Source organism: Ambystoma mexicanum, chromosome 11 (assembly GCF_040938575.1).
Source record: "Ambystoma mexicanum isolate Mex_15411 chromosome 11, UKY_AmexF1_1, whole genome shotgun sequence".
Classification (NCBI taxonomy): domain Eukaryota; kingdom Metazoa; phylum Chordata; class Amphibia; order Caudata; family Ambystomatidae; genus Ambystoma; species Ambystoma mexicanum.
This window is the reverse complement of record NC_090934.1, coordinates 756,640,617-756,664,201: the sequence shown is the minus strand read 5'-3', so window position 1 is coordinate 756,664,201 and position 23,585 is coordinate 756,640,617. Positions and strand designations below refer to the sequence as shown.

Genomic DNA, 23,585 nt, shown 5'->3' with positions numbered 1-23,585 from the left:
ACGGAATGACGGCGGCCACAGCAGGATTCGGCAGCCGCCCCCTTATCAGGCAACACAACGGGCAAGTCTCCCGCATCCCCGGAGGGGTCCGCTGGGCAGCAATGAGACGCTGAGGGTGGGTTAGGTGTTAGCATTCCGAAAGAGTTGCTGGAGGTTGTGATGAAGTGGAGAAAGAAGAGCCAGAAGAGTCAGATCAGAGCACAAGCCAGAGCCAATTAGACAACTGTTTAGTAAGCCAGGAAGGGTGAATGAGATTATGATGTCAACATGCCTCAGGAGGGGAGGGTCTATGTAGAAAGGCATGTGGTTGGCCAATGAGGACTGAAGGATTTCCTTAGGAGGTACTTCTCTCTAATTGGAAGGTTTTTCTCTGTTGTTGTTTTATGTTCCGTTGGGGAAGGAGAATCAGCCGTTGGAGGAAGAGGGGAGCACCCAGGAGGTTGATGCTGTATATGAATGGGCGTATTAGAATGAGAAGGCGTCCAGAACTAGCCCTAGTGCTCCAGTTGAGAAACGTTTGTCAAGAGTTTAATATAATTTAATTGAGCTGAGAAGGTTACAAGACTTTGCATTAAGTTGAAAGACTGTAGATGGCCAGAAGCCGAATACTCTGCGACAAAAACCTACCTGCCGCCGTTTCGCTCTGAAAGCCCAGCTGTCAGCAGCCCGACTCTCTCCAAAGCGAGCTACGAGGACTCCGCTCCCGGCATCGGCCCCCACCGTTGTGGGGGAGGAGCCTACGCTGTGACTGAAAAAGGCTCAGTTCAAAGCGGACGCAGCGTGGCTCCCTGAGAGAGGGAGAACCGCGGCCCGGCCTGCGTCTCCGGAGCGGTCAGCTGTCCGAAGCTGAAGAGGCGACGGGCTTATCTGCGTGTGAAGAGCAGACGTAGCAATCCAGTGCTACGTGGAGGTACGGCCGTAAAACGAAGGTGAGAGACAAGAACGCTGGTGCGGAGAGGATGAATGAGAGTCGCTTGCCTCCTAGTGTGAACTGGTTTGTGTGACGTGAAGAGCAGAGGAGGTTAAAGGTCAGAGCTAAAAGCATCAAAGGGGGAAATAAAGTTAAGAAAAGGACTGTGGCTCCAGGCAAAGAGTGAGTGAGCCAACTGTCACCTTGGGGTATTCAAGAACTTGTGTCTGCCTGCTGAAAGAGAAACTAATTGCTGACGGAAGGGTTTCTGTCCCGAAAACTCCCGACAAAGAGAATAAAAGGGGTTCCAGAGATTGAAAGTTCCCAAAAAGAGTCAGGAAGCCGACTAGTGTTGAAGAATCAGCGTTTGGTCTCTTTTACAAGGAAGACCCTCAGTTTACGAACTTTAAAGTTAATAAAGTTAAGCCCAGTTCCACATAAACTGTGTCAAGAGTGGTCATTCCCCGCCCGGCTCCTTACAGAGGGATAGCATTGTGTCCCTCCGATTTTCCCCAGACGAAAGTGGCAGGATCGCTGTCAAGGCCGCAGGCTGGAGCGGTATCAGCTAGATTAGGCCCTCCCGGCTCACAGAGTCTCCGGGGTATCACAAGTGTAGAGCCCACAGAGTCAACTAGCATGGAATCGGTGTTGGCCGAAACAGGGGCTCCAGCCCAAAGCAATGTTCCGGCGGAAGAAGCCAGCAGAGTCCCGCAAACGGGGAGGCAGGGGCTGCAGCCCAAAGCAACATCCTGGCAGAAGAAGCCAGCAGAGTCCCACGAACGGGGAGGCACCGCAACAAGACGCGGCGGCAACAGTTCTCACCACAGGAAGGGGGTAAAATGGCCGCACCAGTCACCGTAGTTGGGAGCCCATCAACCAGGTGTGTGGTCCAAGGCGACAAGCGCCCCTCCACCCTCCAGGCCTGCAGCCCTGTCGCTCAATTTTGAGAAAGTCTGTCTCCCACAGAGGCACAGACCGAGTCGCCAATTAGTTGCCAGGCAGTCTTCTTCAAACAGTAGTGTCTCGGTGGCGGTCCCCTCCAGGGGGATGCTAATAAGCCAGTAAGTGCAAAAGGCTGTCGGGGACTCGCCGATGGGTTTCCTCGGGTAGCAGCAGCACCACGGCAGGGTAGACGAAAGATAGGATCTCCCTCAACACAGAGCTCCTCGTTCAGGCGGCCATACTTCACGAGCGCAACAGCGCCCCCCAGCGTAAGCACCCTTTTAAGGATGCTTTGTTCAATGATCCTTGCAAGATTGACTTTTGACAAGTTAATTTTCTTAAAAGCAATAAAAAACAGAATTTGATAGGGGCAAATGTCCCCTACACAACAGGTTTGCCCATTTTTCTAAAAAGTAAGTGTGTGTTAGCACTGTTGAGTAATCTAAATAGAGTGATATGCCCGGGGTCTAAATAAGATTTTGAATTGGGGTATTTTGCTCCCTATTTATTAAACTTCCCCCTCGCGCCTTGAAACACTTGTATATAGGCGCGTTAGAAATGCCATATCATATCAAAGTTGGGAGTAAAATGATTTTTTAGGGAGTTGGATAGACAAGATGGGTGGATGATTAGATAGAATGAAAGTATTGATAGAGAGATATGATTAAGGGTTCTGGCATAAAAGGATAGAGTGAACAGATGGGTGGATAGCTAGAGCAAGCGAGAATGGATTGGGAAAAGGGTGAATGGCTGGATTGAAAGGATTGATGGATCAGGAGATAGGATAGAAAGGATAGACGGACCAATAGACAAATAGATAAGAAATTACAGTAAGCGTAGCTATAATGGGTAGGTGGGGGAGAAAGGCTAGACATACGGAAGGGATGAAAGGAAAGAACAAACAAATATGATGTTTAAATCGAAAGATCAGAAGGATACGAAACGTAGGATGATAGAGGGAATGTGGGAAAGGAAGCAAGTATGACTTCTTTCCTCCTTTACTTCCTGTGTGTCCCCTATTTCTTTTGCGCTTACCGTATCTGTTTTTTTCCTTTTCACTCATATCCTTCACCTCTCATTTATCCACTTATCTTTTCCTCACCTGCTTTCTTCCTTCGATTGCACTCCTTTCTAGCTCTTTCATTCCCATCATATCACCTCTTTAAACAGACTTCTCAGCTGCTGTTCTCTTCTTTAATATATGTGCATTTTTCCTCCCACATATCTGCTTACTTGCTCTTGTATCATATTCCTGCTTCATCTCATATTTTTTGATTCCTCACATTCCAATAATTATTCTTTCCATTTATTTCTTGCCTCCTTTCATCTCCTTTCTTACTTACTGCCTTTTCCTGTAAATGCAGGCAAAACCCAGATTCTAACTTCAATTTTTTAATGATTTTAGATTAGGTGTTTTCAAAAAAATATATATATAAAAGTTACTCCTGACTTGCTGCATTGAAAATATGCTTTCAATGCAGCAATATCTTTAAACACAGAACTTGTATTAGTTGTAATTAAATATAATAAACATAGGAGGACAAAGAGTTTGTTTGTTGGTGATCCCAGGACCCGGATTGGTATGCCTGCGCAAATCGCGGAGTGGAAGCAGAGTGATAGCAGTCTTGCTGCCTTGCTGGTCTACTGTGCACGTCTGTCTACACGGTTTCCTGTTTGGAGGAGGAGCACCTTTGAAAATCACTGGCATAATCGCGGAGCGAGTCGCAGAGTGGAAGCAGAGTGATAGCAGTCTTGCAGTCTAGGCAGTCAGGGCAGCGTGGATGTGGGAAAAACTACTGTTGAGTCTGATGCTCTATACCTCTTGACCCCCCGTTACTGCACGATATAACTGCGGCAACAGTAGCAATTTTATTATTCACCATTATTTCGGTGCCGACTCTGTCCCGCTTCCCCTTTCCATTTTGTGCCTGTTCTATTTACCACCTGTTACATTCTGCTCGGAGGAGTGGAGGGGAGTGGAGTGGCGTGGGGTTACTAATCTCGGCCTAATGTCCCCAAAACGACCCTGCACCCACAGGCAAGAAAAGACTCAAGATGAAGCATCCTCTTGTTCCCGGGAACTTTGTATTCCTCTTGAAAAACGTCCCCCTCGCCGGCTGGCTGCTGATTTGGACTGTCAATCCAATCCTGTCAATTTGGATATCCATAAACAGTGCAGCCTAAGGGGGGAAAATCCATACTCCTCAAACTGCCCCGTTGATTATACCTTGCATTGGGGTAGAGAATATTTATGATGATGCAGAATTGGATTTAAAGAAAACAGAAGAGATAGCAAACGGACACATATCGGCACTGTGGCGAGAATTTCTATGTATGACATGGACTATGGCTATTTGGAAGATGTGTTCATGCGTCCAGACTCCCCGGATTATGCAGAAATAAATGGTCCGAGGGAGGACGCAATGAATGGTACTAATATCTGCCCAAATAGATCACCTACTTGCCTCAAATTTCAACACTCAGCTAGAGCTGCAAGCCTCTCACACGATAGGGCAGATATTAAAACTGCAATGGAAAGCCAAAGAAGATTGAGTGACATTTGCAAACGATCTCCTCTGACCCCATTGTTATGTAAACAAAATTTAGAGGGTGAAACCCCTGTAGAGATAAAGAGGAAAACTCCATGATTCAAAGATAAATCGCTCTCTACAAGAGTGGAACCTAATGTGACCACATTAAAAAATATGGAAGAAGAAGAACATGTTCGTAGGCTTCATACCTGTACCCCGAGCCCATAAGAGTACTGTGAGGAGAGGGAGCCAAGTGCACAGAGAATGGTCTCCACCTCTTTTTCAGAATCGGATCTACTGGAAGAGTCACCTCACTCTAGAAACAGGTCTTTCAGGGCCTACCATCAAATGACTCCCTCGCTGGAAAGTATACAGTCCATCATAATGTCAAGCCCGACAGGGTCATTGAATCCTTTTGTTAAGCTCTATGTATCATTGAATGAGACAATCAAGGACCAAGCAGCTCTACTGGCTACGACCCTAGCAAAACTTGCACTGCTAAACCCATTCTTGGAGGTTATAAGAGGTCGTCTAGACAAAGAAGTGGAAACCTCCTCCCAATGGCAAGAGAGGCTATTCGATCTTGCTAGAGGGGAAGCAAATGAAAGAACTGTCCCAATGAATGCAATTTTGGAGATCTTGAACTGGGCAAGAAAGAATCAGGAGAGTACTTACAGGTCTAAAGAATAATTAATCTGCAACCCTGCACATAGAGAAACATCACCGTCCCAGCATCTAGCTATTGGATGCATGAATATACCTCCAATGGGAAGACGTGATTGCCCTAGTGAACCCATAATAGGGAGCCGAGTGAGAATCGGACTAGTTGCATTGACTAGCTTAATCCAACCAGGATAAAATTCACTCCCAGTACCGTTCAGTTAGCAGGCAAATGTTCAAATGGGGAGACTGTCACAAATAATCTTCCTAAGCAAGGGGACATAATAATGGTCGACACAGATGATGCAACTACTAAGAGTGTAATAGCCAGTGACGCAACTCATGTGTCTGCTAGCTCCAGGCCATTTATGATCTTTGATAAATCAATGAGTAAAGAGATAATAAAGGAGCTGACATTGCATCAAAGAAGACCAAAAACCAGCAGAATGCACATAAACCTAAATCTAATGGCTCAAGGGCATTTCTGCGTAAGTTGACTACAACACCACTGGCACAATCAAAACAAGCAAGATCGACAAAAACAACCAGGCCACTATCCGACCAGAAGGAACTGTAAAGCTCATGTCCAACTAGTGACTTACATAATGAAGAGGTAGTAATGGATGAAGAGATGCTTCGTTGTCTTGATTTATCTACCTACTCGGATGGGATAACCAATTAGAAAGAAATGCCGGAGAAATCAATCTACGGCGAAAAGCTGTCTACCAATCTGCTGATTCTAAATGAAGAAAATCCCTCTGTCACTTCCAAAAGAACTAGTTGCTTTCAAGCTCAGGGCGATCAGAAACTGGCCTCCCCTGTTTTCTGTACCCTAGAGGAATAAAGAAATAGGACAACATCTTGCACTAAACCAAATAAGGTGTGGGATGGTGGGAAAAAAAATCTCCTGGTGAAAGTGAAGAATTAAGAGACAAATTGTCAAAACCCCAGATTGCAGAGAGGGCTGAATCCTTGGTGGTTACGATAGAAAGACTCATCCCCACCAAAGATGGTTTGATCCTCAATAGCTAAAATTATTAAGACTCTTACATTGCATGGGAACATTAAATCTGAGGACTTCAAGTTTGTCCAATTCGTAAATGAGACCCGATTCGATTGGGTTACTCTCCATTTGCATTCTAGGTTGGTGCAGAACATTTTGTTGGAATCCGAGGGGGATCTTCTCCCCCTAGGTGTTGAAATATCAGAAAAAACCTCTCCCAGAATCAATGAAGGAACAACCAACAGACCCTGCACCCCATAGAAAACCTATATGGGGTGTAGAAAGGGTGTAATTCGAGTAAAATCTATCCTGAAATAGCTGTGGCTACCCAAGAACTAACAAATACAATCTCAATATCCTCCCGTAGTTGAAATGAGTTGCAACTACTGAAAATAACTGCGGACTGTTCAACAAACGGTAAAACTATGGTAAAAATTGACCAAGATTGGAGACCCCAAGTAAAAAAGGATCATGGCTGGCAGGGGCTTTAGCCCAGAGAGCTGATAATTAATGTTCGGAAGAGGAGGACTGCAAACCTCTCAATTGGTGCTCCTGGAACACAAGAGGCCATGAACACCTTTTTTAAATGGAGGGGTTGATAATTAAAAAATATGATATCATCGGTTTGCAGGAGACTTGGCTCTGTGTTCCACCAATCTGTGATGGTTATGAGGTTAGATGCAACCCGGCAAAAAAGAACGCATTGGGATGCCCTTCATCTGGCCTGCTTACTTTGGTAAAGCTGGGTAGAGGATTAAGGCTAGTGAAAACTAATAATCCTAACCCGTATTTCCAAACAGTTAATCTTAGCTGGAGCGAAGGGGGGTTTTTCCGAAAGTCTACCTGGTAATTATGAACATAATCTGGAACTCTGTCTATATGAATGCCACCTTGTTTGTCGATATGATTGCGTCCCTAATTGACAAGGCACTTATCAAAGATTGCAACCAGCACATTATATCATCTGTGTTGACTTAAATATAAAATGCTTTGATGATAAGGGTATGAGACTACAATCGGCCAGTCTCGAGGAAAAACTAAAAGAACGTGATATTGTCATGCTGAACGGGCAAACAAGGGGAGATATTCTGGCCAAATACACATGGTCCAGGAGTAATTATCATTCCTGCTTGGACTATTTTGTTGTCTCAAGCAATATCCTCAAATGGGTTTCCAGATTAGTAAGTGTACCCATGGGGAATAGTGATTATCACTGGCTGGAGCTCAAATGGAATCAGAGTGGCTTCCCCGTAACTAAAATTATAGCAGATAATATCCAGGTGATCAAGCCGGTATTAGGCTGGGAATCTGGCCAGGGGAACTTCCTGCGATAGTGGAGGGCCTGAAACAATTGACCTTAGTTAAGGGGCCGACTCTGAATTATGAAACATTGTTCCTGCAATTCAGATCTAAACCTCAACTTGGCCACCGCCATAATGCAATTAGATTACATTACAGCAAGGAGCTGGTTGAACAATGGAAAGCCTGTTGCTCGGACTTGAGAAGGCTTACCCTCCTTGGGATTAACAATAGGTTTGACTGGAAAAAAAAATAACGAATTTTGACCAGGTGGTGGCTAGCCGTTGCTTTTTTTGGGAGAGTCTGGAAGGCTACTTCTGGAAACGAGTGTTGCGACTCCCAAACGCGATTATCAGATTTGAGTTAGGTCTCCAATCGATGCACTCAGTGATCAAATGGCAGTCTCTGGCCCTTCATGGCAAATATTGATGTATGGGCCCCTACCCCCTTTGACATACTTAAATGTGATCCTGCTAAATAGATGGATGATTGTTTAAATTCTTGGAAAAGAGTTTGTGTCTCTTGGCTAGATGATATAGATCTTTCAGAAGGCAGCCTTTTGAGAAACCCGGTGAAAGTCAAGCGGCAAATCATACTTAAAGATTGACACGGTTTCACAGAGAGCTAAAAGCAAGCTAGCATTACATCTGGGACTGGAGGGTTGTGGGGTTAATCGATTAACGATGTACTTGACTAAGTTCCCTTGTCAATGGTATCAAAACCTCTTTTTAACATAAAGGCTAAACATGCTTCTGAATAGGGAAGTTCTGGGGCATAGAAAGATGCTGGGTGGCTTTTGTTCCTACTGCAGATTTTGTGGCCGGAAGACAATGGTTGAGTCTCTTGAACACCTAATAAATTATAATGCACTAAATGAGTTGAGATTTAAGCATTATGCATGAGCTCATAAAATACTATGAAAAGCTTTTGGCTAAAGATTGGTGGCTGATGCTTTTAATGGAGGATAGTAAAGCATAGATTATACGAGGAACTACATTTATAGAAGAGGTGCTGGACCTTGCAAAAAAGAAATAGAGATGTCCCGGAAACGAAATTGGGTTCTTTAGAGTGATGTAATTTGACAAACTCTTGGAAATCTTTGGTGAGCGTTGATTTTGAAATGTCTGTTTTGATTGTACTGCATTCTGTATTCATTGGGGAAAACATTGGAATTTTTTTTTTATTCTGCGATGTTCTTTTTTTTAAAATTGGATTGGATGCATGAAAGTTTTGAAATAAACCAAACATATAAGAAAAAATTTAAAACACCCCTTTGCATTTGAACACATCTCTGTGGCACACTTGTGCACCTCGAATTGGATTTGTACAGCATTTGTCAAATTTGTGGACCCAGCACATATCACTTTCCTTAAAAAATCTGCCACTATTTGTAATTTGTTCAATTTCTGAAATTCTAAATAGAGGATTAGGTTTATAATGTTTTGCATGTAACACATTTCAAAACAATATGGATATGAACAAATGTATTAAAGATTATACTATCACAGTGTCAAAAATAAAAAGAAAGAATGCGTTATTTTTAAAACATACACATCGTTAAGTTCAGCTACCCTGCCCAGAAATTCCTCGTAGGTCAGTAAGCCACTTTCTCGTACAAGGCAGAGATGCTTCGACACCTTATCTGGCAATTTGTTCATAGCAGTCTGTGTCTGGTTAGAAATCTGTTGTCCCATGGCGAATTTAAACCAGCCAGCTCTTGGGTGTGATTAGGTTTTCTTCATTTGTGCAGTGTCTGTTTAATGAAATAAGGAGGTTAGTATTTTAAACTTAATCCACGAGACAAACGAATTACAACTAAAGACAGTTTTGTTAGCACCTGAAACATTGCTTCACTTTCTGAAAAACAACCTTTATTTGTAAGCAATGAGTCATTTTCATCACAGTGTACTCACAATTTAATAATGAAATGAATGCTACCATTGAGTGATGATAGTTGCTGTATAGTGAACAATAAAGATTTTCCAGAATAACTTGTAAGAAAGTCTTAATTCTATTAAGGACAAGGAAGCAAGCATTATGCTTCTCTTTATTTTATTAACTTAAAAGAGAAAAGCTCAGCAGCAAGTATGTTATGCACCCAAGTATAGCATGTACATTAACATGAGTGCAAACATATCTAATAAACATTAAACATGTGAAGAAAGAAAAACCTCTAGTCCATAATAGAAAGTCACATGAAAAAAAGAACTTCAATTCCCAGGAGGCTTTGGCTCAAGTCAATAATAGGTCACAACACATGTGACAACAATCCTCCAATAGGTATCAAACTGTCCCTCCAAATAGGAACCAACAGTGTGTAACTTCCTCTTTCGAGGCTGCAAACTTTGCCAATCAAGAAGAAATAGGCATGGCTGAAGTCGTAAAGTTGTAGACGTCCTGCAGGAAAACCAGAGCAGATCAGGAGATCAGGCGGGCTTTTCCGCAGCCTCCATCGAAGGAAGAGAGAAACAATCAGGGGCTACTTGACGTATACGATAACCCTATTCCTCTTTACAGGGTGGGAGAGAAATCAGCACGTTATTATGCGAATTTACATAGCTTGTAGTATAACAAATTCACGCAATACAAATGACATTGAACAACTACAAGCTAGCGTGTTATGCGCCACTTATTTCTCTAGTCGGGTGGGATAATGCTCGCCTCCGTGTCTTTAATAGAATTAAGACTTTCTTATAAGTTATTCTGGAAAATCTTTATTCTATGTCAAGACCGGAGGCTCACATTATGCTCGTTTAAAGCTTACTCACCACTATGAATGCAGGTTGCTCTACCGGTTTCAGGTAAAATTCCTTGAAAATTGATTCACCTGCCCAGTCAGCCATCCTCATGATGTCCTCTAGACGGACTCCAACCTGAAAAGCTTTGGAAGCCATGGCACCTCTCACTGAGTGAGCGCCGAAGTGATTCGTATCTATTCCTGCTTGTAAGAGAGTCCAGCGCACCCAGTGTGCAAATGTCGGGGCAGAAACTGCCCTGTGGGGTTTGTCCACTGCTATCAATAGCTGCTCCTAAGGGGTGCAGTCACTTCTTCGTAGACCTTTAAGCACTAGACCAAACATAGTTTAGGCTGTTCTCTTACGGCAGGATATGAAATTACTCTTGAATTGCATTTAGTCCTTCTGGATATGTGGAAGACCATGCCATCGGGAGAAAAGGTCCTGCCTGCTAAATCGAGAGCTCTGACATTGGAGACTCTTCTGCAGGAGACCAGGCATAGTAGCGTAGTGAGATTGCCGGAAAGGGCAGTGCGAGATAGCTCCTAATTATGAGGCCAAGAAAGGAAAAGGTTTAGCACCTTGTTAACGTCCCATAGTTTGTCATATCAGGACGGAGGTGGCACCGTAACACGGATACCCTCAAGTAGCCTGCAAACAAGGTGATGTTTGCCTGCTAGGACCCCCTGCACGATAACCTGGCCAGCAAAATTGCGGAGCGGTAAGTGTTGACCGTCCTGTAAGCGAGACCTTGCTCTACTAATGAAGCTAAGAAGTTCAGAATTTCCTCTATAGGTGCTGAAACTGGATGGAGCCCTCGGTCCAGACACCAACATGTCCAGGCATTCCAAGAGTTGGAGTACCTCAAAAAGGTAGCAGGGGCCCAGCTCTCCTCAATGAGACTGATGGCTTTGTGTGCTCCAACCTGCCCTGAAATCCTCCAGGCTGCTAGGGTCAACAACTTGCTGAGGATAAGGGGGTGGTGTTGACCTGTTGGATCAGTGAGCAGATCGGGGTAGAAGGATTGGAAAATCAGAGGAAAGTTCCAGAAGAACTGGATATCAGGTCCGAGATGTCCAGACCGAAGCTATGAGGACAAGCTCTGTTTTTTCCTGACGGGCCTTCGCCAGGGTCCTCGCTATCATGGTGAAGGGAGGGGGAGGCGTAAAGGATTCCCCTGGTCCACTGGTTCCCATCTTCATCTTGTATCCAGGCTTGAAACATTATATTTTACTACCGACTTCTGCAATTGTATTTGCTCTCCCCTCTTGCTTCTCTACTCTTTTTGACTGCTTACTCGGTTCTCTCCTCCTCTCCCTTTTCCTATCTCCTCCCCTCCTCCCCTTACTTTCTTCTATGGACTTACTCTATCAGAATTGTCCATGGAGATAGTATGATAGCAACCTCGTCCGTCTCCTCCCTTTACTTGTTTTTTACCCCCCAACAACCCCACACCCCTTCCAGAACTATCGGAAAAAACATCAGGCATAGTACGATAGTCGCTTGTTTTGTTCCTCCCCTCACTTTCTGCACCCCTCTCCCTCACCTTTTGTTTTCTCCCGCTCTACCAGAAATGTTGTCAGGCCTAGTACGGTAGTAGCCTGTCTGTTTCCATTTACTTCCCACTCTCCCCCACCCTTCCTTACCTGTGTTTTAGATCTTGCACTATCTGAAATGCTGTCAGGCTGAGTACGATAGTTAATTTCACATCCTTACTGTTCATGGCCTGTAAGAATGTCATTGTATTTTCCCCTTGTTCCCTCCTTTGCCCTGAAGCGCTTCGAAACACATTGTGTATAGGCGCTACATAAATAAACTATCATGTATCATATCAATAGTGATTCAGGTTGAAAGGAAAGATAACAACCACCCCAACTGGAGCATGTCCTCTTCAGTGAATTTAAATTAACAAGAGGCTGAGGGTACAGCAGATGTGGTGTGCCAGGGGGTGTTGGGCTAGTTGGAGAGAACCAGTCTTCTGTTGGGCTAGTTGGGGGGGACCAGCCTTCTGTTTTCCTAGGTGATTTGATATTGGTGGGTGAAAATGGGAGGGATGGGCGTTCATCGGACGTTGTTGGGTGTCCTGACCCACGTTTGAGCTATCATGCTGCAACATTTGGTGCTGTGGGCTTAGAAAATCCAAAATGGCCAAAAAGCCCACATGTGCGCCAGAATCCAGGAGAACCACGCAGTTTGCGCACACTAAAATGGTTGCCTAACTTGCCACCCACAAGTGCGAGCAGGATGGCCCGGGGTGCCATGAGTGAAATGTGTGCCAAAGGAAAAACCGCACTTTAAAATCACCTTTTGTTTCTCTGAATGCCAGCTCAAAATGCCTATTTTCAAACATTGCAACACATCCAAAAATCTAACTGAACACCAGCGGACATCTGGCAGAATGAAGTATGTGTGCATACTAAATCTGGGAAGTTGAAGAGCCCCAAAACAATGTTCATAACAAGACTGGCTGAGCTCTGCAGGTCTGCAGCAGCCTAACTGAAACTGGATTTAAAACTACCAAAAATCGAAAATGTTTAAATTAACTGAGTGACCTACTTTGAGTGTCACAGTTTGTCACTGTTGAAATGTCATAGTCTTGAACTTCGAATCAGCATTCTAGCTGCATATGTAAAAATTGTCTTGACTTAAACTGGGGAACAAAAAGTGACATTTTATCTGAAACCTGGCTTAATGAAACTGAATTCTGCCTGACATCTACCCCCACAGGAGTTAAAACCTGCTCAGCCACTCTTCCCCTTGCCAAAAGGAGTTGTCACCTCTCTGATTAGATTAGGGGTGGAGCAGCTACAGAGAGTTGAACAAAGGCCTGTCCTGGGCCCAGGCAGATGGTTTATTAGGGTGGCCGTAAAATAGCTTCCTCTTGGCAGAAGCTGGGAGGGGCAGGGTCTCTGAGCTTGGCAGAAACTGGATAAACTGGTTTCTCCACCATGTGACCTGGGAAGAAACACCCCTGTTGGCCAGAATATGATTTTAAGAAAGATGTATAACTCATGGTGCAGACTTGTCAAAATTATTTAAATGATACCATAATTCTTGTGATTTTTCTGTGCACGTTTTAAGACGCGTTGGGAATTTGTGTGATGTTCTGGGGCAAAACCCTGCTATTTATGTATACTACAGACTCTGTGTTTAAGCTAGAGACATGGGAATTTACTGGAGTATGTATGGACAGGCCGTGTACATGTGTACAAATCTGGAGAAAAATCTGATGTTGCAAAACCCACTAAAAAGCACAAAATGTTGCCATTTCTGAATGCAAGCCCCCAGGAAGAGCAGAGTTTGAACAGAGTATACCTCATGTGATACGTGATGGGTGCATGTAATTTTAAACAAATGTGTACCTGCGCAAATATGTATTTGGGTCAAATATAGATTGTGGGCAAACTGACCAGGGGAGGATCCTCTGACCCATAAAACCTACAGCATCACTCTGACTCACAGTTCCTTCCCCAATCATGGGAGAGGGGAGAATTGGGCCAATGACAAGTAGAAAGGGGCAGGCTTAGCTAGGCCCAGGCACACACCCACTTTCAAAACACATAAAAAGAGACTGCTGGGACAGGTAGAGACATTCAAATCCATTTGCTGCAACGCGCTCTGCCGGACCATACAACCTCCAGAAGATACCAGAGTCAACACTTAGACTTTAAAACTCCAAAGAACTTGATTCAGAACTCAAAGCAAGGGCCTAAACCCACACACTGAGAACTCTTCTCAGTAGGCTTCAGCATCCACCAAACCTAACAGCGGTAGCAGCATCCAAGAGCCGTGCAGATCAGCGCTCGGTCCAGAGAAAGTTGTGCAGAAGGATCCAGAAGCAGTGCTGTACCCAGAGAAAGCAGAGCAGTATCCAGAACCAGAGGCCAGAGATCCAGAGCGACCCAGACCGCTGTTAGCAGAACCAGAGAGCTGACCCAGATCACTGTGAAGTGCCGAGACCAGAACCGGAGTCCAGTCCAAAACCTGACCAGATCCGTGGCGAGGCCTAATTCAAAAATATATTGTGAGTACCTAGCAGAACTGTGCAGAACCAATCTCTTAGTTAAAATAATATAATTCAATCTATTTTAAATCTAACCAGAACTGCCTCCTAACTGTCACCTGTCATTTTCTAGCTGCAAGCTGTAACCTGTCGCTTTGAACTTTTAAAATTTCAAATCCGAAAAACTACCTTTATTTAATCGTCCGTATCTCTGGAACCGTTTGGGCTAGGAACTTGGTTTAACTTTAGAATCTCAGCTTTTCAACAAGCTTAGAACCAACTTGCTACTCCTCATACTCTTGCCGTAATCGTGATTCACGCATTCGCGAATTTTGCCGCGATTCGCAATTTGGTTAAAAATCCAGCCACGTGTGAAAACAGCAGCTTCCTTGCTTTCCTTTGCCAAAAATTCGTTTAACCTGCTAGTTACTCCTAGATCCTTGCTAAAGTGAGCCTGAACTCATCCCAAGTATATTTCACTCACCCTGAACCTCCTAAAGGGAATTAAAACCATTTTCAGCATATTTCTCACTGCATTATCACCATATTCAAAGCACTTTTGCCTGTATTTCAAACTCATACCTGTTTTCTCTAAGCTTGCTGGGGTGAACTGAATTACATTTGATTGCATTTCTGAGAACTGTGTGCTTTCCTTCCATTTCCTTGCATTGCATAAAGGGGGGGGAGTGATTCCAAGAGAGGGGTGTTATATAGGGGTAGTCATCCAGAACTCATGAACTGGACATAAAGATATATCAATAAGGGTTTCCATTCAGTATCCCAGACTAGGCATTGACTTAGCTGTAGTGTTGAATTGAATCCTCTTACAAATTGGGGGCTCGAGCCGGACGTTTGGGTTAGATCTATCACTTGTGCAGATTAATACAGTGTGCCAGCTGACCAGATACACATATCCGGTCGGATCACCACGCTGTGTTACGCTGTAAAGCACTCCTCAAAGGAACGCTCTAAGGAAAAGGTCTGTTTTGCAAAAAAAATAAAATACAAACTTCTGTAAGTCAGGCAGGAACTCAAATTCCAGAATGACGACCTTGGTAGATATGAAAATAGCCAGAGAACACTTCTTACATAAGCTATTTGTGAGAGGTGAGTGGACTCATCAGGACCAAACGGTCTGGTTGCAGGCAATCGCGCAACAGGTCACTGAAACAGGGTCAGATATATGGGGAGATCAGGGTCCCCTACATGTGGCCCTGAGTGAACTATATATGGCCCCTAAGGCCAAGGATGAGCACCACAAGATTGCCAGGGTAGCGGCATATTTATATTTACATATGGGAGCCATGCAGGACAAATGTGCTGAAGGCCAAGATCTGGCGAGTAGGCAACTGCTGGCACTACAGAAGGCCCAATCTGATCTGGACTCTTCTGAGCAGAGGCTGCTCAGGAGCCAGGAGTCAGAAAATGACAGCAGACGGTACATCACTAAAATAAAGGAGGATATGGATGTGCTGCAACAGGAAAAGGCGGACCAGGATACCAGATTTCTGGCCTTGCAGAAGGAGTACCAAGAAGGTTTGGACTCCCTACTGCAGAGCCAGAAAAAGCTGGAGCAACAGTTAGACTTCAATAGGGCATGTGCTGAGCAGGTAGTCACCCTGCAAAGCCACCTAGATAGGGAGAAGGCAGAGAGCAATAAACTGATTTTGAAAGACCTGGATACCCAGGCAGAGTTTGACCAGGAGCGCCAGAAAGCTGGTGCCTTCCAAAGGCAAAGGGACGACCTGGCGGCACAGATGCAGGCTCTTAGTCAGGAAAGGGATACCTTAGGCCAGGAAGTCTGCCACTTAAAAAGGAAAATGGAAGAAAATCACCTGGCCCTCCAGGGACTGGGTGACCTCCAAAAAGAACACCAGAACTTGTTAGAGCACACCAGGAGGGTGGAGGATGCTCTGGCAAGAAAGGAGCAGGCCAATAGGGACACAGCCCAGGAGGTAACCCTCCTGCAGCAGAGACTGGCCCAGTACTCCAGGACCAATCAGTAGGCACAGAGAGAAAATGAGGCTGTCAGCACAATGATAGGCTCCAGCAACAGGTAGCGATGCAGGAGAGACTGATAGAGTCTAGTAAGGCCTTAACTGAGGAACTGAAAGCGCAGGCTCTTGCATTGCAACAGGGAGCAGGGGCGGATAGAGACCAGGTTCGCTGGGAAAGGGAAACTCCTGAGCATAACCTCAGGAGCCCTAGTACCAGAGGCCTTTATCTCTCTCAGTCCCTAGACTCTGCCACCCCCATGTCCCCTGGCGCACATGAGCACCGGGCCACAGGGATGGCAGATTACTATCCAGCCAGAAGCATGGGGCTCATAGGCCAGTACCTCCCAGGAATGGAGGGGCGGGCATCCGGGTATGGGCACCCAAGCACAGTGCAATTTAGTGGGGAACCCCAGGAGAATAGGCCCATTAAGGGCATCCTGAAAACTTCTGCCCAGTTAGGTCAGTGGGGGGGGGGGTACCCATCAAATCCTGGCAGCAAGGAGGAATCTGAAGACTCCTCTGAACGGCGCAGGACACAGGAGACCAGGTCCCCACATTCTGCCAGCCAATCCCAGGCTCGCAAAATCCGGAAAACCTGGAAGATCAGACAGGAACCTCTGGGAGCAGTGCCTCTGAGTCAGAGGATGAATGGACCAGGGTTACCCGAACCAAAAAGGCCAATAAGGCAAAAAGGGCCTTGCTTAAGGACCCATTGAAACAGATTAAGGCAATCATGAGTGTCATCACGCCTTATCATAAGAACGCCAAGTACTCTGTTTGGGAACACTTGGAGCTCTATGAGCAAATGATGGAGACTTTTCATTTGAAGGACAGCCAAAGCTGTATCCAATATGTAAAGTGGACCTTCTCACCAGAATACTCCAGTTTCTTTGCGGGGCTGGAGGACCAAAATCATGTAAGATGGTCCACCTATAAGGCGGCCATTTTGAAACCTTTTTCTGTTCACAGAAATCCTCAAGAGGCTCGCAAGGCAGCCTACAATTTGCAATGTGGGGAGGATCAGGCCCCACAAGAATTTGTGCAAGAACTGAAACGTGCCTTTGCGCAGACCACCAGAAGGGTGCGCACAGACAGCAGAGAATTTGTCAATACATTCTTCCATGCCTTGCCCAAATATATAATGACCCAGCTCGTGAGAGATTTTCATGAGAAAAGATCTTTAGACTGGGTCATTGAACAGGCTACCCGGATCTATGAGGTGCAGAAGCCCATAGAAAATAAAAGCAATACCCAGAAAAATCCCAAAACCAACAGCACCCCTGCTGCTGCCAAGGTGGCAGAGGTAAAGGTCACCCCCGTTTTGGATTTGGAGATGGGGGGGCCTAAAAACCTACCTGCACCTAATAATTCACAGCCCAGAAGGCCCTCGGGCCAGTCACAGACAGGGAGTCGAGGAGGTAGTCCCACAAATGGGGTCCCCCGCTCCCCTGGCTATGTATGTCCCCGCTACAAGGGAAACCGACCAATCCTGGGTTATGTGTGGACTCCTCCAGCCCAAGGGGGGGGTCCGGCCAAGCACCTAACCCAGGGAACTTCCCTCCCAACTTCCCACAGGAGGGCAGAAATTCTCCAAATCCTGGGCAGAACTTTTTCCCCAGGTATCCGCCCAATTTCCAGCCCCAAAATCATCCATCCTTCTTTCCCCAATTCCCTGAGCCCAGACAAACTAATCCGGGAGAGGGGAGGCCAAGGGTGGAGGGGTACCAAAATCTTCCCAACCAGGGGTACTACCACAGAAGGGATAGCTACCCTTCCCGGGATCAGCCCAGGGGAGAAAATAGAGCCCCGTATCAGCCTGAGCGGGTTTCCCAGTTAGAGCGCCAGGTCCAAAATATGGCACGGGATCTGGGTCACATACTGAGGGCTCAACAGAACCCTCAGATGAGCATGCCACCGCAGAATGCCCCAAACTCTGGACCTGGTGCTCCAGAACAATGACGGGGGCAGCACCCCGATAACACACCGGTTCCCAGGGAGGAGGCACAAGGGGAAGGGGGGTGTAAAGCCTTGGAGGAAGCTTCCTTCCCAACTTGTCAACAGCTCCTAGAAAACCAGGAACCGGAAACAAAATCTCCCGCCCCTGAAAGCCTGCCTCCCAAGGAGCAGAGGGGGGGTAGGAGAAACAAAGGACCCAAACAGACCCACTTTGTGGAGGAGGTACAGGTCTTCCAATTTGAGGGAGAGGGATCCTCAGAGGATCCTGGGGAAAGGACCTTCTCCTTCAGAGATGGGGGAACTCCTCCCAAGGAAAAATGGGTCCCAAGGGATTCCAATCCAGACTGGGGAGATATGGAGACTGATCTATCGCCACCCATCATCTCATCCCAGAACCCACAATACCAAAATCCCCTGGTTCAAACCCATCCTGGTGACTGCCTCCAAAAAGGGGGAGGCGGCCCAGAACCGGAACCAGGGGAACCCACAATGGCTCTGATCTCCAGTTGCCAACTTTTTCTTTCAGATTCCCAAGGCTCTCCACAGAATTCTGCCCAAATCTCTTCTCTAGCAATGTCCAAAACCAGAAAGTTAGCCCACCAGTTGTCCAAAAATGTGCATTATCTGTGCCCCCTTGAGGAGAAGGAGGGAAGATACTATGCCCCGGTACAAGTACAGGGGCAGGGTACAATTTTGGCACTGGTGGACACTGGATTCCAAGCTACCCTTCTGTCCAAAAGGGCCTTTGATGAACTAAATGCAGGAAGGGGGGGAATTACCGTATTCCTCTCACCTCTCTTCCTGGACAACTGCAGAACTTTGACGGGAAGGAAATTCCCGTTGAGGGGACTGCAGACTTGGACATTAAAATTGGGCGACACAAGGTGAAACACCCGGTCATAGTAGTGACTCCAGAGGGCACCCCTTGTTTACTAGGGAATGACCTCCTGAGAAGGTTGTCACCCCTAATAGATTGTGTAAACAAGGTCCTCTGGACCCAGACTAGCCGACCAATAAAATTAAAACAGAGTGTCAACCATGTTAGTTTAAACGGCACCTGGTTGAACAAAAATCTGACCAAGTAGAATTTCACTTCCAGAACAACCAGATTCCAGACGTGACAGTAATAGCAGTAGGACAACAGACTGGTGATGGGGGGTCCTCTCTATTTCTGAAAATCAACCTTCCTTCCAGTTTAAGGTGGTATTCCGCACTGGCAGGAAACACCCTGAAATTCTTTACTAATCCACAATCAGAAACTCCCACTCCTATAGTCCAGAAAGATGTGAAATCAGCTCAGAGCCTGGCTGATATTCAGCAAATTGGAGATCAGTTGTTCATTCCTGTTCAGTTAAATGATGGGACGGACTCCGTTCTCGCTCGAGTGTGTGTGAACAACGGTAAGAGCTTCATCAGCAAAGCCATGTTCCGCCAACTCCCAAAAGATCCAGCCATTCCCACATTCAAACTGATAGACAAATGGGAAATGGGCCTGGAAGCACCTAATTCCAAACATCTCCTGCCAAGCAGGTGTATGCTCAAAATCTCCATTGGCAACAAGAGCATAGTCCATAATTGTTGGGTCGTGCGAGACGTCACTGCTGCTTTTTACTTAGGCAGTGACATTCTCAATCGCTTTGCCATTAGTTTGGACCTAATAAACTTCAAAGCTTGGTCCCGATTAGCGGATAATCCCATAGGCTTTGATGATCCAGAAAAAGCATTTAGGTCAGCTCAATTGCTACCTTATGCAGTTGAAATTCAGATCAAAGAGGAAGTCACCATCCCAGAAAGGACCCGACATTTCTCCCTGGGAGTGAAAGTTAAAAGAGGACAATATTTGCAAAACCCTGATGCTTATATACATCTAAATGCTTCTCTCCAACAGCAAGAGTTGGGGGGTAAACCCAACTCCATTAGTCAACATAGAACATGACACCATTCCAATAGAGGTGGATAACAGCGACTTAAAGAGTATTACTCTAGCCGGAGGCACCATTATTGGAATGGCAGTTGATGACTGACGTTTTTCCATTGATTTAGGAAATGAACTGTTAGGACCAATCCCCAAGGACTACTTTGACAGTGACAGTCATGACAATACAACACCAGAGAGGATTTTTACCCGGCATGGGGGGAACTTCCTGGTGTACACTTCTTGCCCTTATGGTAAGGAAGATGTGACTTCAGGAGGGATGAGGTGATTTTCCAGGTCCATGAGGGCTGCCTTTCCCACCTGAAGCCTCCAGTCCAAATCAGCACTCTGACCAGGGACTTCTCCACCCAGAAGGAGGAGGCCGCTGAGATAGCCAAACCAGAAGTCTTTCCAGGCTTCAGGCAGATGGTGGAAGAGAGAGTCAACCTAGCTGATGCCTGTGTGACTCTGGAACAAAAGCAAAAGTTGAAACAAGTTTTCTTGGATTTCCAAGATCTCTTTGCGGTAGACTCATATGACTGTGGCCGCACCGACATCCACACAACAACAATCCCCACGGACCCTGGCATGACTCCAGTGTTTGTGAAGCAATATTGTTTGCCTCTCGCATCCATGGAGTCCCTTACTGAAATAATTAAGAACCTTGAGTCCCGGGGAATAATCCGTCCCGTTCACAGCACCTTCAATAATCCGGTGCTGGGAATATTGAAGCCAAACGGCCAGTGGAGACTCTGCGCCGACCTCAGGGAGCTCAACAAACGGGTCCATACTTCCCGATGGCCTCTGCCCTACATTGACCAAGGGCTGGCCCAGATCCAGGGGTCACAGGTATTCACTGCAATAGACCTGACCAATGGATACTGGACTGTGCCTGTCAGTAGGGAGGACCAATACAAGCTGGCTTTTATCTTTGGGGGCCAGCAGTACACATGGACCCGGACTCCCTTCGGATACCTCAACTCCGGCAATGAATTCAACATTTTCCTACACAAGGCCATGCCCGACCTGGGTGCAAGGGGTAACCTGGCTTATGTAGATGATGTCCTCATCAAAAGTTCATCTGTGGAGGAACACATAGCGGAGATCCGTTATGTTCTGACCCAGTCGAGGGCCGCCGGAGCAAAACTTTCCTTTCAGAAAGCACAGTGGTGTAGAACCCGTGTTAATTTCTTGGGGCATGAGATTACTCCTCAGGGTCTCTGTCCCCAGGAAAAGAAAGTGGAAGCACTTCAGAAACTGAAAGACCCCACAACTCTGCGGGAACTAAGGAGCCTCCTTGGACTGACTAATTACAGCAGAAAGTTCATTGAGGGCTACGCAGAGATCACCAGACCCCTGATACATCTCCTGAAGGGGGGGGGTCAAGTGGGAATGGGGTCCAGAACAAGCCGAGGCAGTAAGTCAACTCAAAAGAAGCCTCTCACAAACGCCTTGCCTAGCTTACCCTGTCAGAAACAAGGAGTTCTTCCTGGAGACAGGGTTCTCTAATACGTGCTTGACGGCAGTATTATACCAAAAGCATGACAAGGTCAATAAAGTTATCTCCTATGCGAGAAAAACTTTATCCTCTGTGGAGGAAAAATTCAACGAGTGTGAGAAGGCACTCCTGGCAACGGTGTGGGCATTGAAGAATTACCGCCCGTTTATCCAAGGGGAACACATCATAGTGGAGACTCCACACCAGCCTCTGCAATATCTCCAAAGTGAACCTGTGCAAATATGTATTTGGGTCAAATATAGATTGTGGGCAAACTGACCAGGGGAGGATCCTCTGACCCATAAAACCTACAGCATCACTCTGACTCACAGTTCCTTCCCCAATCATGGGAGAGGGGAGAATTGGGCCAATGACAAGTAGAAAGGGGCAGGCTTAGCTAGGCCCAGGCACACACCCACTTTCAAAACACATAAAAAGAGACTGCTGGGACAGGTAGAGACATTCAAATCCATTTGCTGCAACGCGCTCTGCCGGACCATACAACCTCCAGAAGATACCAGATTCAACACTTAGACTTTAAAACTCCAAAGAACTTGATTCAGAACTCAAAGCAAGGGCCTAAACCCATACACTGAGAACTCTTCTCAGTAGGCCTCAGCATCCAGCAAACCTAACAGCGGTAGCAGCATCCAGGAGCCGTGCAGATCAGCGCTGGGTCCAGAGAAAGTTGTGCAGAAAGATCCAGAAGCAGTGCTGTACCCAGAGAAAGCAGAGCAGTATCCAGAACCAGAGGCCAGAGATCCAGAGTGACCCAGACCGCTGTTAGCAGAACCAGAGAGCTGACCCAGATCACTGTGAAGTGCCGAGACCAGAACCGGAGTCCAGTCCAAAACCTGACCAGATCTGTGGCGAGGCCTAATTCAAAAATATATTGTGAGTACCTAGCAGAACTGTGCAGAACCAATCTCTTAGTTAAAATAATATAATTCAATCTATTTTAAATCTAACCAGAACTGCCTCCTAACTGTCACCTGTCATTTTGTAGCTGCAAGCTGTAACCTGTCGCTTTGAACTTTTAAAATTTCAAATCCGAAAAACTACCTTTATTTAATCATCCGTATCTCTGGAACCGTTTGGGCTTAACTTTCCTCTGAAAGCTTAGAATCTCAGCTTTTCAACAAGCTTAGGACCGACTTGCTACTCCTCATACTCTTGCCGTAATCGTGATTCACGCTTTCGCGAATTTTGCCGCGATTTGCGATTTGGTTAAAAATCCAGCCACGTGTGAAAACAGAAGCTTCCTTGCTTTCCTTTGCCAAAAATTCGTTTAACCTGCTAGTTACTCCTAGATCCTTGCTAAAGTGAGCCTGAACTCATCCCAAGTATATTTCACTCACCCTGAACCTCCTAAAGGGAATTAAAACCATTTTCAGCATATTTCTCAATGCATTATCACCATATTCAAAGCACTTTTGCCTGTATTTCAAACTCATACCTGTTTTCTCTAAGCTTGCTGGGGTGAACTGAATTACATTTGATTGCATTTCTGAGAACTGTGTGCTTTCCTTCCATTTCCTTGCATTGCATAAAGGGGGGGAGTGAATTGCCAGAGAAAAGTGATTAAATATCCTATCAAGTTTTTTTTCTGTACTGCATTTTCATTCCATTCCACCTTGCATCCATTTGAAACCATAAAAGTATTGTTGCTATCTTATCCATCCTATAACCACTCATCATTGATTATAAAGAAGTGTGCTAGTGCCAGACTATCCATTATTGATTACTGCTCAGATTAAGTGTGATATTCAATTATTAATTTATTATAAAGTGTGATATATATATATATATATATATATATATATATATATATATATATATATATATATATATATATATATATATATATATTTTTAAATTCTCAAACAAACCTTTTAACTTGCAAAACAGAACTACTTCTTGGCTCAGTGGGGCCAGGGGGATTCCAAGAGAGGGGTGTTATATAGGGGTAGTCATCCAGAACTCATGAACTGGACATAAAGATATATCAATAAGGGTTTCCATTCAGTATCCCAGACTAGGCATTGACTTAGCTGTAGTGTTGAATTGAATCCTCTTACAAAGTGCAAGGCAATGAAATAAACGTGGTAAGAATAAAAGATGGTGGGGGGGGGGGGA

The 23,585-nt window shown here is 45.5% G+C and overlaps 1 protein-coding gene across 1 annotated transcript in view; it reads right to left on the bottom strand.

Moving 5' to 3' along the window:
* RNF141 (ring finger protein 141) overlaps positions 1 to 23,585 on the bottom strand; it is a 473,212-nt gene that overhangs the window by 387,008 nt on the left and 62,619 nt on the right. The window contains exon 2 of the mRNA XM_069623656.1: positions 8,897 to 9,098. Within this exon, the coding sequence (XP_069479757.1) occupies positions 8,897 to 9,039 (143 nt within the window). The 5' untranslated portion in view covers positions 9,040 to 9,098. The remainder of the gene's footprint in view (positions 1 to 8,896; positions 9,099 to 23,585) is intronic.